Here is a 17630-nt window from a genome sequence, read left to right as displayed (position 1 = left end):
TGAGATTATCCGTTGATGCATTTGTGCAGGTGACAAATGTCTTAAATCCACAGCATACATTTAAATGAAAACCTATGGGGAAATATTTGTTATTGAGAAGTAATTTTAAAAAGTCACAGCTAAAATGTATGAATTTAAAGTGTATGTAACCCAAGTGATAATGCTCTTATTTTAAAAAAGGAAAAAAAAAAAACTAAAAAAGAACAAATTAAAATGTTCATATCTCTATTTTCCCTAATGTTATTATATTGTCCCAAATTAAAGAATGAACTTGACCTACTTTCTTTGTTTTTGTCACCAATTTAAATTAGAAAAGACACTGAATAAATTGAGTTCTTTCAGCTAATAAAACTGTTTACTTTTTTGTATTCACTGGGTATTTTTTTAAAGATCATTTCTGTGGTTTATGACTTATGACTTTCAAATCATAATGTATTTTTTATGCTGGATATGTTCACAAGCCAATCTTTTATAAGATATTTTGGGGAAAGGGATTTTTTTTTCTCAAACAAAATAGATAATCAACTATGATGTAACCACTTCCCCACTCTTTTTGAAATATCCTTGAGAGTTTTAGTACTTACATTTAACTTTTTGCCCTCAGTCTTGTTTATTCTTGAATTGTCTTTTTTTTTTCCCTCCATTTCTCCATTCTCAATCCTAGGTCCCCTTACAAAGAAACAGACAGATGATTTAGGTGATAATGACGGTGCTGAAGATGAAGGTATTTTTTTTCAACAAATCTATTTGCATGACAAGGGACTCAATCACTTTTTCCACCCCTTTCTATTTTTTTACTTCTTGTCTTTTTTTGAAAAGTTGTTTTGAATTCCCGTTTTTGATGTGTTTTGTCTTCTTGCTTGTTGTTACATATAAATATGCATTTTTAATTTTTTTCAAAAAATGAATGTTAAGTTTTACATTTTGATGCCAACCATTAAAATGTTTTAAAAAGAGGGGCTTTTTTTTTTTATTTTCTTAAACTGACTTTTGATATGTTTCATCCCACGTTTTGACAAATGCGTCCACATTCTTTGAACTAACAATCTTTCCCTTGTAGTCTCTCTGTGCCCATTTTGCATGTTTTCTAATCTATGTAACTATTTTAGCCAATATCAAAATGTGTTTCATTTTTTTACATTTGACATTGTTTAAAAAGAACCCTACACTAAATAAAAAGAAAAGTTAAAAGCTGATATAAAGTGTTTCTTGAGCAATATGTTTTCATTTTAGAATACCACTGCCTGTTGATTTGCTGAGATATAATATAAATAATAAAATTTTGTAGGTAAGAAAAGACAACACAACCCTTGGGTTAATTCCTAATCACTGTAGAGCCCCTGAAGTCCCATGAGCTTATAGTAATATTTTTAGTGAAGTTTATATTATTTAAAAAAGATGAAATGGATGATTGTTAATTTCAAAAGGACATACTTTGTAGATTAGCAAATAAATCAGATTACTCAGATTTTGAAAGAATTGCCAACTATGAGCAATAAGATATTTCCTGCTTTGTTAATATCAGAATTGTTTTCTCCTTCCTGCTTTCTTAAGACATACAGTTCTGATTTACGTTTTTAACCCAAGTACTCAAAAGACTGATCTGAAATTTCTCATTCTACTGTACCTGTACCTGATTTTTAGTGTCTAGAAAAGCTTATTGATTCTTTCAGCTCGTTTTGGTTTCATTGTTTTATTTTTTTTTCTTTTTTAAATACTATCCTAGATATAACTGTAATAGAGGGAACTAATGTAATCCAAGATTAAAAGTAATTCCCTGAAGCCTAAAACTGAAATCTCACAAAGATATTATTAATACAATAAGATAGATTTTCCAAAATAAAATAATCTACAGCAATAAGGGGTGAACAAGTTACAAGGAATTCACCAGTGACTCACTCTTTACTAAACAATTTGCGCTCTTTTCATTTTCAATATCAATTGTTAACATATTTAACAAACCCCTTTACAGTAGGAAATTAAACTATAGAAGTGAATTATTGAAAGCTTAAAAATGACATTTGATTATTAATATTTTATAACCTTAAGAATTATTTTGGTTATGAAATTTATGATATTTAATAAAAATTCATTTACCATGAACCCAAGAAGCAAATTAAAGATTAAACACAAAGCTGTCATTGATATTTTAAATAAATCATTATGCATGCTCAAAAGTTATCATTATGAACGCTAAATGGATAAAATAAAGATAATATCAAAATACAAATTGTGATTTAAAAAAATACTGTTAGAAATGTAATATATTTAAACATTCAGAACATTTTTTGACTTTGTAGAGCAAGGTTACTGTTCTCCCTGCTCTGATGAAGACTGTCTCCACTTATAGATTTTGAATTTGTTGAGCTCTCTGAAAATTCTAAAACCTATTCATTTGTTATCTAAATAATAAAGTGAGTATAAAGCACTTCTTAGTGTGTATCTTTGCAAAGTCCATAACTTTCCAATGTAGTCACAAAGATAATATACATCACCTCCCTATTTAAAAAATATTTTGGTTGCTGATTTAATATGATTCGTTTTTTCTTTTGGTGAAACAGCACCAAGTAATGCATTTACATGTTAAAAATAGATACCTAGGGGCAACCATAGTAAGTTAAGTCCTGTAGATGTGAATCTACTTTATAGATCTATTGTGAAGCCCATCTAACATTTTTAAATTGGCCATTAAAAATAACCTAAACTCTTATTTGAATCGGCAGGTAGTATTGAAGTTATGTACTAAGCCACTCATCACAAGAGTTATCAATCCATAAATTTTCTTAAATGTTCAAAAGTGTAGAATGTCAAAGCTGCCAGTTCTAGTTCAGTCTATTCCTCTGTGTTTTACTGAATACTTGTTTTGAAGAGAATAAAGATGAATTCTAATATCCTACAGGAACAGATATTGTGGAAAGTTCTGAGTATCTTCTATTCAATGTCTTTTAGAATCACTTTGTAGATGTGGGTAGGACTAAAAACTGAGTCTAGTTTTCAGACTTAGTTGTTTCAAACGTTGAATCAATAACAGTGGACATAAAAGAATAGAAACTACTTGATGAATTATTTGCTTACTTCACTCAGAAGTCAGGTTTTCTGTTCATTTATAGGAAATTCCCCCATTATTTTGCCATACCTGTGACACCTTAATAGTTTTACCTGATTTCAAGGTACAGTATCAGCCACTGCATTCTGAAACTAACCTCTTATGTCCACAATTTGCCCTTGGGTCACTGATGCTCTCAGAAGACTTCTCAGTGGACTGCTCTTACTCTAATCTCATGAGCCAATGCCCTTTGGCTGTCTCTAAACCAAGCACAATTGTATCATTTTTCACGTATGGTTTATAATAACCAAAAGAGCTGTATATTTTATAGGCAATTTCCATAGTTTACAAAGAACTGAAGTGATAAAAATAGTTAAAAGCAACATCCCAGATTTCCTCCAATTCATTTAGGAATTTGGGAGACTTTAAAAGTATGTTAATCATGCTAAGAATATCTTAATATTAACATTTCAATATTCAAATGCAATTTTATATTCTATTGAGAGCTTTCTTAAACTTGCTTCATAGATTTTTGTATACTTTTAAAACTAAAAATGTACTTTGTGTTATATCCAGGTTAACAAGCACAAATTCAACCAACTGTTATTATTTTGGCAGTTCTGACTTATAATCAAATTCCATAAAAATGAGTAGAAAGCACAAAATGTTGTGAAATGTCCCTTTATATGTTGGAGAAAGATTTAGCTGAGGCAATGCTTCAAAAGTTTAAAACCATTAAATTCTCCAAACTCTAAAATATGGTCAATTAACCACTTTGTGAGTCCTTTAAGAAGAAGGAAACCAGTAAACATATTTAAGGAGTTATGTGACTAATAATTATTTACTAGAATCATTACAGGGATCTGTGATCCCAAATCCTGTTTGTCAGGCACAAATAAATTCCCACTAAACACTCCTAGATCTATTGATGCTTATTAAAGTGATATAAAATTTTGATTTATGGAAAGATGAAATAGTTCCTAAGTTTAAAATCATGATATATACTCAGATTCCAAGTTTGTTATTTTATTAATTTGAAAAATTAAAATACTTTATTAAAAATTTAGAAGAAAATAATTATTCAGGTAGTATTTTTCCAATAACATTTCACTCCTTTCAAAGCCATATGTAGTTAGCAAGCTTTTTAAAAATTGCAAAAACAGAAAATGCTTGATGAACATTTATAATGTACTGAAACTGAGCTAGTGTTTGAAGATCTCTGAGAATGTTCTGATGATTTTAGTAGCAACTGTTTAGGCAAATAAGGGATCTTAAGTACAATATATAGCTCACATGTTGCACCTCATTTAAAGGAGTTACACAAGAGACACGGTCTGCAAGGATGATTTGGCTCTAATAAGTTCAATACAAATTACTTAAGTCCATTGAATATACTCCCACTGAAGAAAAATGTACCCCTGAAATTTGATTATTAAAAATATGATAAAAATATTACAAATATTAAATATTAGAAATTACTTGAAATATTATTAAAATATTCAATGGTATGCTATCTGATATATTGATTTCATTTATAAATAATCTCGTTTTTTTAAAGAAAATAGTTATAATTTGGACTGTTTACATTTTCTATTAACATAAAAAAATCAATTATGCAAAGAAGTAAAGTCTGAGATGGATCATTCTGATAAAACACTATTAAAGAATTACAATTATTTTGTATGAGAAGCTCTTTCAGAATTCTGATGTTTCCCCAAATTTTATTAGCAATATTAAAGATTCTAATGTCTAAGACTTTTATTTGTTTTAGTAATTAATATTCCTTAAAGTATTAACTTCAAAGTTACTTCAAGCATAAAGAAGTATTTTTCAGAACCCAGCATTAGAATTTTATAGAACTTTCTAGAAAATAACTACTCTATATATAAATTATTGGGCAAGGCTGAAATCTTTGAAAAGTTTGAAAAGACAAGTTGAAAATTAAAATTAATCCAAGCTATCTGCAATCCTTTCAAGTCTAATTTTTAAGTAAAAATAAAGAGATCCTTCTTAAAATAGCTTCTAAAATCTTTTGTCATGTTTCCAATGCTTCCTAACAATGTCCACTTCATTCAGTTATTAGGTATAAAATGTGGCAGGTCTTCTCTGTATTGTTTTCCAGGTGAACTGGATGGTTCTACCAAGATTTCATTACTGTTCACAGTTGGTGCTTTGTAATTCTATGTAATTTTAATTAAAGAAGAATTCTGAAACAGCCTCCCTCTGTGCTACCTCCAAGCATACAATTAGCAGAGTACAACGTCTGCTGTGAACAGTCAGTTAATGATTTCAGTTTAATAATTTATTATTGCTTCTTCAGTGCCAACCACTGTAGAAAAATAAGAAGCTAAAACTGTATGTATAAAGTAGGCATTTAAGGTTTGTAGTTTAGCAATTTCAAAAGGATTATGTCCTTGGTGTAAATCTAATTTCTCCACAACACAAGCCCCCCATTCTTTACATAGGAATGAATACCATTTTCTCTCCCAAGGATTCCTAGAGAAAATAAATCCAGGTTTTCCCTCTTAAATGTAGTTGTATCTAGAAGATGATTTTGATATCAAAATATCTTCCTTTCACTACTTAAAAACAAAACATTCTTCTCAAGTGCATCTTTGGGGAAAGGAGTGGGAAGGTAAATTTTCCCACTGATTTTAAGTCAATTTAAAATAGTCTTTTTAAAAAATTAAGTTTCTAAGTTCTGCCATGAGACATTTCCCCAACTTGAAAATCTGGACAAACAGAGCTAAAATTCTGCTCCTAAGTGACTTTTCATTTATAGAAATCATTTTACTATTATGGTAGAAAAATGGAAGGATTCAAATTAGTCATTATTTTTCACAAGAAATGTAAGCCAATCTCTAAATAATCACCAGTTCTTTCAATGAATTTGTATCATGTTAGTTCATTCTGAAAACTAGTGCCTCAAATGTGAAGTTGTAGGAGAATTTAATTTGATTAAAACTTTTTTTTAGAAGCAAAGGAACAAACCCATAATCTTAAATGATACCCTTAATATTGATATAAAAATAGAGATAATATACTTGATATAATTTTAATTTTGGATATTAGACCTCATGGGCTACTATGTAATAATAATGTTTTGTTTATATATATATATACATATATATATATATATATATATATATATATATATATATATTCAAAATCATATTTTAATCTACATAATAAAACCATAATATGTTAGCTTTTTCCTATAGAAATTAGTGCATGTATAATATTAATTAAAATTCTCTTACATTTCCCTTATATGTTATTCGTATAACCTTATTGAGAATTACACAATTGTGAGAAATGCATTTTAGAAAAGTAAACATTCTTGGACAAAATTCAAAGTTATAGAAATCACTTTAAGCTCACCATAAATTTTGTCACTTTACACTCAAATTTAGCTTTCTCCTATTTCAAGGTTACATGATTAAAATTGAGCACCAAAGTAGGGATAAGAAGAGTATGTTAGCTACAGAAAGAGACGAAAATTATCATTTTATTGTTCTGTTCTCCCAAAGGTTCAGGTTAGGTGGAATGAGTGAATGGTCAGAACTTCCTAAAAAAAAATCATTTAAATGGCGTTCCCCCTAAATACAACAGTGACAGAAGCTCAGATGCATATGACTTCACTGCCAAAACATTTGTTTAATACTATGCAAAGAGTAAAATGAAACTTCTTGCAATGAATAGTATAATACTATAATAATGTCCACAAATGGAAGCATAAATGACTTAATGTAATCATACTGCATTTGATACAAAGGTCTACAGTAAATAAAAAATGAAAAAATTGTTTATTCACAATAATAATGATACCATCATCCTTAGCTTATGGTTCATAAATTCCATATGAGATCAGTTTTAAAAAGTAGCCCAAGAGCCATTATCAATTGGTTATTTCTTTGGGTTTTACTGTCACTTCCAGAATCAATTAAAATGCATTAAAATTCATACCACTTTCAATTTGTTCAAGTTTTTAATTTAGTTTATAATTTGTAAACTAAATTTCAGATAGAAAACAATTGCTCTCTTGCTCCATGGTTTCTTAACATGAGCTGCTTAAGAAACACTTTTAAAAAACCAGCAATTTAAAGACCTATATTAAAATCATGCCTTCTGCCCCTAAAATAAAAAATGTACTCTCTGCTTCGTTATTTGTGTTTTTTTGAGGGTAAGAACAATTGCCAACCATTTGTTTTTCAGATATACGGGACAGTGGAGGTCCCAAGCCAGTGATGGTGTATATCCATGGTGGCTCATACATGGAAGGTACTGGAAATTTATACGATGGGAGTGTGCTGGCGAGCTATGGCAATGTGATCGTCATCACTGTCAACTATCGGCTTGGGGTACTTGGTAAGAAATTTCTTTTTTGTTTTCACATTTAATACATGAAGTATGCGATGGTTTTTGATTTATTATTGACTTATTTTGTTTTGCTTGGCTTTGTTTCACTCCTTCTATGTTTGTGGATCTTTATGAACCAACATTTTTCATAGTTCTAATGAGTTCTATAAATGTTCACAAGCTATGTGACAAAGAATAGCTATGGAAGATTTTTAAATGTAAACCTAAAAGGTAATGAAATCACTCACATTGTTGGAGAATGTACTGCCTGGTTTGGCTTTATAGGACTGTGAAAGGTAACAATGGCAAGGCCTTAGGAAAAAAAGTTGGTCCCTGGGTGAATTTTTCCTTCTTCTACTTTTCTTTTTTACAATGCTATAAAATTGCTGAAGGTTTGCGGTGACCTTAGAATCAATTTTATATTCTCTCCTTGATTATGTGTTTGGACTGGCTTTGAGAAATGATTGTTTGCTATTGTTGTGCAGGCTTTTTTTTTTCTTTCTTTTTTGGTCCCATAATAATTAGAAATATGTTCTCAATGTTTTTTGATTGGATTATTTAGAAAAACATACATTGATTTCATAAAATGACATAGTTCAGTTTAATAATGCATACTGTTCCCCAAGGAACTACAAAATAAATACAACATACAGATCCTCAGTTTTGAAGAAAAGTATAGAGAAATATTATTTATAAAATGTCTTTCCAGGTAGTCTGAGGTAGGCATGTTATTTTATGTAATAAACTTAAAAAAAAACTAATGTGCTAACCTTTCAATTTAATGTTATTTGCTCCAATTTTATTATAGTGTTCAGAGTAAAATTGCTGTGTCATTTAGTAAACGTCTATATCTATGATATTTTCATTAACAGAATTTGCTTAAAAAGCATAATTTGACCTCAAAAGTTTTTATTTTTTTAATATTAATTGTTCTCAAAAGTTACAGATATATAGATTCAAGAGGTATAATCTATCAATTTTTTTGGACAAATAAAAATATATCACACTTTCTTTATTCTAAAATATTTAAAAAATATTTTGGAATACCTTCTCTTTTATGATTATTTGATGTTGTATATTCCAACCATATTGAGAAAAAAAAGTTTTTTCCTCTTTGGTAGAAGCTATTATTATTCTAACTTCTGTGAAATCATAATTTCACATTTATGCTAATCATAGAATATAAAATACATTAATTTTCTGTAAATCAAGTTCATATGTCTTGGGTAAAGGTGAGGTCTTAATCTTTTTCTAGTTTGCTATTTAGAAATTTAAAGAGTGGTGAGTGATAGCATAGATACATTGTATCAAAGTAGGCTTGAAATATTTCTGTAGCTTTGCTCAAGTATTCATGGTTCGAGTGTCTAGTTCTGCATCAATTCAGTAGTTTTATAATTTCAATAGGCTGGGATGAGTGTCTTCTCATCGATGAAAACCCTGCATATTACAAGATACAGAAGAGTTTCTAGTTTTCTTAAATATCTAAGTCTTGTTTGTTTCCTATAGAACACTTTATGTAAGGGTCTTCACTTATCTTCAATACTTTAACTTAATTTATGATATTGTTTATGATTGAGTTATTTTCATTGGTTATTATGCTCATATATTCTGAATGGTGCAGGTTGAAAATCCTGAGCAGTGACCAGTTTGCAGAGGAAGAATTTAAAATTAAATACCAATAGTGGTAACAGTGTTTTCAAGGACTTAGATGTTCAGCCAGTCATATATGTATTTATTTTAAGCTCTTTGGCCACACATTATGTTGCCCTTTTCTTTTATTGGTTGTACCAACATATAATGCAATTTGCAAAAATGAACTTTGTTGTTTTGTTGATTGAAGCTTTACTTCTTTATCCACTTACCCACCCTTCCTTCCTTCCTTCCTTCCTTCCTTCCTTCCCACCCTCCCTCCTTCCTTCTTTCCTTCCTTTCCCCCCTTTCTTTCTTTCCTTTCTTCCCTCCCTATACCTTGCTATTTCTCTGACCCCCCCCCCCATTCCCCTCTTTTTCTTTCTTTTCTTCTTTTTCTGTGTTCAAAAGTAGTGAGGACTGGACATTGATCCAATTTGAGCCCTTCCTTCATGCCCGTTATCTATCTTTATGTGCCACACTGAATGGTTGGATTGCAGAACAGATGAAGAACTTGAAGAGTTCTTTGTATAATGGTAAACATTGTAAGTGTTGATGAGGGGTGATTTTCTCAGTGTTAAATACTTGTTCTGACTCTACTGAATTCTTGGTTTTGCCCATATTGAATTCTTTTTTTTCCTCCTAAACACACATAATACTCAGCCAAAATTTTCCTTTATTGACCTTTCAACATGACAAAGTACAAAACTTTGTTAGTAAAACACTTTGAGGTATAACTTAAGACATTAATTCTATATGGCTTCTGTTACTTTCTTCCAAAAATATGTGTTGGGTGTTGTTAAAGCACACGTAAGTAGATTAATTCATGAAAAAGAAATTATCAGAACATTTGTTTCAGCACCCTTTGCATGAGTGGCGCTCTAAAACACATCAACAGCTCATTTCCCAGGACCACAGCAATGAGCACTGTAGAGTTATGAGGTTGTTTTTATGACTATTTTTCTCTAACACTAACAAGGTAAGCCAAGGTTTATTCGGCGTGGGTTCCAAAAATATTGCTGTCTAGTTTGCACTTGGGTAAATTACACAGAAAATGAGATTTGAACCCACATTAGAGAAAATCCTGAACTGTGTTTTGATTTGGTTGTTTTGTTGTGAAGAAAACAAATTTGGGGGATCCAACCTACAAACAAACTAATTGTAAGACTATTGCTCGAAGGCAACTGGCAACATGTCAGTATGTCTGGAACAGATACTGTAATTAGTCTTGCTTTGAATTTGCCATCCTAGGGGGAAAAGTCTTGCACAACATTTTGCTTTCTTGTTTTTCTTTACTTTTTTGGTGATAAGTAGAAATATAATAATGTTTCAGAAATAAAATTCATACCACTATCTGGTGGTCAAGACTCCAGTTTAAAGCATTTCATGTTTAAAAAGAAATTTTTGTTCATTACAAAGTAGGAAAGAAAAAAAAAACGCTTTGATGTCCTCCACCTTTGATGATTTTGTTTAGAACAGTGATGTACAGTGTGACTATTATTGTGTTATGTATGTTTTCTCCTCCTCAAAAGGTGATAAGAATTGATCATAAGATTGACAAAAAAGGAAAGGCAAGGGAGGACTCTGCTCCATCCTCACTTCTCCACTTTACCCTAAGTCTTGTTTGAGTTCTGGCTGGCCGTGTTTCATACACTGAGTTTTGATTTTTTTTCCCGCTACTTTCTATATACATTTTTTTGGTCTTTAGCCAGTTTTGTATAAACTCTTTCCATATTTGCTTTCTTTACTATCTGGTAATTAATCTATCATTACATAGTCCTTTAAAATGTATTTAGAATAATTGTTAGTACATACTTTTTAATATTCTACTGTATGATTAATAAAGATTTTCATTTTGGTAATTTAGGGAGAAATGCTTTGATTATGTGTTCTTAAAGAGGAAAAGAATCAATATCAAATAATTTGATTATAACTCAATTATAACTATAATTTATGATTTATGATTATAAATGAGTACAGTGTTGGATCCTCCACCAAGGTCCTTTGGATCAGATCAAAATTGAAAGAGAGTATTAAATGAATCATTTACTGTTTGGATGAGATACTATGCACCAAACTTTTTTGAAAATAGAAACTACTTAAATGATAATGTATTTTTAGGTTTCAAAAAAATGAAAAAATGCATTAAGTAATTTAGTATTAAAAAGTATTTTGAGTACCTCTCTATATTTAGAATAAATTTATAAGTTATTTTAGAGTAATTTAGAAAAATTTTAACATCACTCTAAGGATCTAACTTGGGCAAACATAAGATTCTTTATCTGGTGGAAATGTAATGAGTCACTTTTGTCCTGATATGGATATTTGGGAGGCAAGTATACAATTTGTAATTCTAGCCCATGTTATTTATTATAGAAAATATGCCTTTAAATATTTCAAAGCTACTGATATATATATGTGGAAGTCTTGCAAATTCTTTAAAAAAGATCTAATCAAATATTTTAATGAATAAAACAGTATCCACACCACCCACCCATTAAAAAAATTTGAAGCCGTATCCCATCTACTTGTATTTGACAAATTTCATTTAGTTTACTTTATAATGTCATGTAAGGCTAAATCATTTAAAATAATAATCTGTTATCTTTACTGCCTATCAGTTTTAATAAACTCCTAAATTTATTTTTATTCTTTTAGACTTAGTTAATGAAATTTGTTGATTCTTATAACTAGGTTGTATTAATGCTACAAGTTTTATCAGACAAATGACAGAAATAACTATAACTTTGGTGTTATCTGTCACCAAATAACACTTGTTTCAGCAGTTATATTTTGCATGAGAAATAAAAGGCAAGGACAACACTATCCTTATTTTTAAACAGCTTTTGATTTAATTGAGAGATAAATAAACCATCAGTAGAATGTAGTAATTGTATTCTGATATGTTTCTAATATGTTTATTAATTCCTTTATATTATAAATTCACTTTGCATATAAGAAAAGGAATCAGAACAACAAAATTGGAAAGAAAAATAGAATATACCAAATAGCTTAATGGGGATGCCATGACTGAAATTCATATTTTAATCCTAACAGCCTAGGAGCAAGGTTTGTAAAATCTGTATATTGCTCATGATTTAAAAAGCAAAGCATATTATTTCCTCAAGCAGTATAACATTTTAATATTTTTTATTCTTATTTGCATTATTTTTGTTTCTGTCTTATTATAAAATAAAAAAAATCAAAACCTATAAAAAATAACAAAAACACTCAAATTTGACCTTATATTTAAGAGTAGTATACAATCAAATATTGGATTTTATATGATGATTATATCCTACAGTGTGTCCCAGTGTGATCATGGGGCATAAAAGGAGAAGGTTTTAGCTTGTCCTTGGAGTTAATATGGGTTACTGGAATTGGTAGCAGTTGAACAAGACCACAAAGAGTGGTTTATCCTTGAGAGGAGAGGGAAGACTGAAGGACATCCTCTCTTTAATTTATTTATACTCCTTCTATCTTGAGAAAGTGGAAATAATTTGTGACACATGCATACACAAATAATTTAGTTTCAAAAATCATATTTGAATAGTAATATATAAAAAATAGAAAAAGACCCAGAGACTTAGGCCATGAACATGTAAGGTTGGAGTTTTCAAGGACCACAGTAAAAGGGAGACTAAATTGAATATCATAATTATCAATATCATATGAAGAAACATACATAAGAATCAAAAAACAAATGTTTACCCTCACTATACAGACAAATGTATCCCATGAGTTTTATTGTTTTTACTTGGAACCAGGAACAATAAAGGGATTGTCTGGTAGTCTTCATGTTATTAGAAGATGCAAAAATGTCTTCAGTGTGTGATTATTCATAGCAACACTCCGTAAAACTCACAAACATAATAATAATAAATGCTTACAATTTTCATACTGTCATTTCAGCAAATAGCTAACCAATGCAATAGAGCTAAGATATTTGGTGATTTCACTTTTATTAAGATAAGGCCAAAGCCAATTTAGAAAAATGGACATTAATTTGGTTCATGGATTTCTTTCTAACAGTTGTCTCAACTGGGTTTTTTTTTTTTTTTTTTTTTTTTTTTTTGTCAATGATTAGATGGTAATCAACTTTAGATTGAGTGTTAAAATGAGCTCCCTGAGTGTAGATACTGTTTGTATTGTGGGAATAAAAAAAAAAAAAAAAAAGAACTTTAGATAGGTAATGATGCTGTGCAAAGTAAACCATCTCTTCATTATTTTTCTTCCATCTACTCCTTCCAAAATGATATTAGGAGGCTTGGAACACAGCCAACTATTTAGTTATTCTGAAAATTTAGAAATAACCTGAAAGTAACTACATTAGTTAATGTTGATATTAGTTAAAAGAAGAAAAAAATGTGTTTTACCTATATTTGTTCATTATAAATTGAGTAATCATATGCCTAGACATTTTATTAATTATTGTGATTATTATGAAAAACAAGATAGACATGGTGCCTGCTATCTTACTAGCAATTAGAGAAGGCATGTAGATAACGTAGATAACGGTTTAGTGAAAAGTCAACTCCCAGCTCCCTTTGAGATTACCAATATGAATTCTAGAGAAAAGACAAGTTCAATGAAAAAGGAGCTAGTCTATTACAGAATCTCAAAAAAGGTTTCCTGGGGAGGTGACATTCGGGTTTCCATTTCTTAGATTCCACTGAGAAAATCCTTGTTGAGAATCCTCAGGACTTCGAGATTACCAATTCCATAGCCGCTTCTCTGTTCTAATCTCTCTCAGTCTTTCTCTGTAGAAGTGATTTTCTACATCTACGCCTGAAAAAACTGCATCTTCAGGACTGACCATTCCTCAGAACACCAGCCTTTTCTGTGCCTCTGCCTCCCACCCCCAGGTGGATGGCTAATGAATATCTCAATCTTAATGTGGCTGGAACGTGCTGAATTCCTCAGGCTCCCTTATTTCATTGCCTTCCACATTTGTGTTATAATAACAGGTTATAATAATAATTGCAACAACAGCAATAATAATAATAGCCACATTCATCGGGGACTTATTATATTCCAAAACTTGTTTTAAGCAGTTTTCTTGAACAACAATATTAAATTCTCACAGAAGCCATATGAGGTAAGGTTGCAACTTTCCAGATTTTATAAATGCAAAAAAAAAAAAAAAAAAAAGCAGAGAAGCTAAGTATCTTAGTCAGTCATTCAAATCAAGTAATATTAAGTGAACCTTCTCTTCAGCACAGCGCTATGTGGGTGGCATTGCCTTGCCATCTATATGGACCATCCAGCAAAACTTGATATTTTCTGATTCAGCTCTCCATGTTCGACACATAGTCCATCAGATGTTCTTATTGAATTATTCTAACACAATCCTGGATCTGTCCTTCTTTCTATTTCCCCCGTTACCAAACTCGGCCACATCTCCCTGAAATTCCTACATTGTCTCCCTCAACTTCCTACATTGTCTCCCTCTTTCATTTTTGCTGTCTACCTGTAATTCATTCTCCACATTGCAAAATCAGATTATCTTTTAAAAGCATGAACTACACCAGCTCACTTCTTTGCTTAACATCCTCCATTGGCTTCCCATTATTCACTTAAAATAAAATTAAACTTCCTTCCTGCCTTGTCTGGCAAAACCCAGCACGAACAAGTCCTGGCTGGGATCTCTCACTTCATCTCACATGTTTTTCTCTGTTCCAGCACAATTCTTTCACTCTTTGTATGTCCCAAACTCATTCCATTTTAGGTATTTTATGTGTGCTGTTCTTTCCACCCTGGATCTTCATAGGGCCAGTTCCTTATTTTTCTGATTGTGGTTTGGATATCATCTACTCAGAGGCAATTTATGTTCAATCTAAAAAGAGCCCAAATGTCACACAAGTTATCTTCCTTTTAAAATTCTGTGCTATATCTATCATCCCTGATTGTTCTTGTTTATATTAGTATTGTTTGTTTTATTATTGTCTAACTCTCTAAAGACTCCTACAGTCCCTGGCACGTGGTATTTGCTCAGAAAATATTTGTGGAATGAATTTAAACTGGATCTGGAGAATCAACAGATGTTGATCCAATGTGATCATAGAGAGGAGGGGGAGGCAAAAAAGGGAGTACTGAAGAAAGCCAGAGGAAAGAGGAGTCCTGGCTTGTTAAGGACCTGTGCAAACCCAGTTGGAATACTGTGAGAAAAGCATGGGCACTCTTAACTAAGATTGAAGACAAAAATAGTAGCCTGTGTGGCACTTTGCTAAAGATTTAGTATCTCTAAGAACAATGGGAAATAATTATAGGACATTGAGCAGATTAATGCAAGATTCTTTTTTTTTTTTTTTTTTTAAATTTCAGGTAAGCCTAGACCTTAATCAAAGTAGACATTCTGTTAAAGAAACAAAAAGCCTAGACCTTAAATTGAGATGGTTTTTCATCAGTATCTGAGGCAGAATTTTGCTCATAGAATCTTGGCTGGCTCAGGTGAGTGTGGGAATCTGTCATTGACACAGACAAACAGAGATCTTTATAATTTTCACTCCTTTTTTTTTTTTTTTGAGAATGGAATTAATCAAAACACCTTCATGGAAAGTTCATTTGAATTTCTGCCTTGAATAACTATAGATCAATGGGATTCATATTATTTCATAGGCTGGCATGATATAAGAGATTATAATGCAAGAATCTCTACTATGATATCTTCTTAACATTATAATGTTTCTTTGTTATTAAAATAGCCTCATTTAAGCTCTCTGAGTTGTCCTAAAAAAGATGCATTTTTATTAATTATCTTAAATAGTCTTTTTGCAAATTCAGTTGGGAGACTATTGTTTATGACTTTCTTGAGTTTTAATATCAGTTATTTTGAATAAAGTTATACAACATGAAATAAATTTTCCTCATTCCTAGTGAAGGCATCCTTCTGGGGTCAGAACTGAAGACCTGTTTCAAGGTACACAAAGTATTGCAACCTAGAAAACCATATACAAAAAGATACTGAACTTCATTTTTGAAGAAGTTATCCTTTATTTCATTCATTCATGTGTCAGTCATTAATTCCGCAAGCATTTGTTAAGTGCCTGCTATAAGGTTCAAGTAGTTGGTGTTCACAATGTTGAAAAAAATCAGACTCAATCCATCTCTACAATTCACAGTGAGGAAAAACATTAAACATTAATACAAATTTTGTTAAGTTGTATTTCCTAAAGAATGGAATGCTAAGACAAAATCTCACCTCTATAAATGTTGGTAGAGGTTAAGTATAGACCGAAAATTTAAGGAAAGGCCTCTTTTGTGCTTCTCATGCTGATGGAGTTTTGGGGAGCATTTTTACCTGTGCATTTGCAAAGTTAAATATTCAAATATGGATAAAATATTTCAAAACAATTTAAAAAGTGGTAAGATAATTAGAAACTGGATAAATTGTTAAACAAGCAGCTGAGGTAAAAAATGCAAAATTCCAAATAGAGAGATCACCTGCAAAAAAATAAAATACAAAATGCTTTCTGTAAATGAAATGAGCATATTTGGTTTTTTAATATATATTTTTTTAGTTGTTGATAGACGTTTATTTTGTTTATTTTTTAATATGTGGTGCTGAGAATTGAACCCAATGCCTCGCACATGCCAGACAAGTGCTATACCACTGAACCACAACCCCAGCCTGCAAATGTGGTTTTTGAAATGGGAAATACTGGGGCTGGGGTTGTGGCTCAGCCATAGAGCACTTGCCCAGCATGTGTGAGGCACTGGGTTCAATCCTCAGCACCACATAAAAATAAATAAATAAAATAAAGATCCATTGGCCACTAAAAAAAATTAAAAAAAAAAAAAAAAAGAAATGGGAAATACAGAGGGAGAAGGTTTGAGATCATTAGCCCTTACCTAGATACTGAATCCATAGACCAAGAAAATAGGAGAGTCATTTTCCGTCTTTATAGACCGCATAAAGATTCTCTTCCTTCTCATCTTTTGGTTCTAAGAAAAAGCCATGAAAAGTAATCAATTACACATATTATTTTTTTTCCTTAAATGAAGATATGGGTCTTTTTCTCAAGCAAGGTCAATTTTCCCCTCTATTCCAAAAAATGAGAAAATGACAGCATAGATCTTGCTCCCCTGCCCCTTTTCTTCTGAATTTGAATAGCTTTTTCTGTCCTGTGATGCTTCCTCAACAAGAGAAACAGCAGGACGCCCCACCTTGCCCTTACCTAGTACTATGATCCTTGGGGTTCCACCCACTGTGGCTGATTTGCCTTAAAAATAGACTGCAATTTCATCTGCCCTCACAACTTGTTTATTCTTTCTCTTTCCCTTTCTGAAGACTTTCTTTGAAGTACTTACTGAGTAAACATTTAGCTATTGCTCCTTTGTTTTTGTCTTTTTAGGTTAAATTAGTACTGTTCAGTTTAAAAAAAAAATACCTTTTATCAGTCTCCTTCTCTGTATTCCCATTGCTCCTACCTCCTCACTTTAGGAAACCAGATGGGCTTCTAGCTGAGCCCCGATCCTACAGATTTACTCACAAGCCATTCCATCTCACATCACAACCAGAAATCTACTTTAAAAATTCACAAGAGCATGGATTTTCTTTACCTTTTCCTCTGTTCCCCATTACTAAATGGTTCTT

General features: G+C 31.2%; 1 protein-coding gene across 6 annotated transcripts in view; it reads left to right on the top strand.

The window, feature by feature from the left end:
* Positions 1-17630, top strand: part of Nlgn1 (neuroligin 1) — a 668458-nt gene that overhangs the window by 196312 nt on the left and 454516 nt on the right. For 3 of the 6 annotated variants that reach the window (XM_027942191.2, XM_027942190.2, XM_027942197.2), the window contains 2 exons: positions 665-724; positions 7262-7414. In XM_027942191.2, coding sequence (XP_027797992.1) covers positions 665-724; positions 7262-7414 — 213 coding nt within the window. The remainder of the gene's footprint in view (positions 1-664; positions 725-7261; positions 7415-17630) is intronic. The other 3 variants (XM_071615837.1, XM_071615836.1, XM_027942192.2) reach the window with 1 other exon arrangement.

The sequence above is a fragment of the Marmota flaviventris genome, chromosome 8 (genome assembly GCF_047511675.1).
Source record: "Marmota flaviventris isolate mMarFla1 chromosome 8, mMarFla1.hap1, whole genome shotgun sequence".
In the NCBI taxonomy this organism is placed as follows: Eukaryota; Metazoa; Chordata; class Mammalia; order Rodentia; family Sciuridae; genus Marmota; species Marmota flaviventris.
The sequence above is the reverse complement of the archived record's forward strand: the minus strand, read 5'-3'. Positions and strand labels throughout refer to the sequence as shown.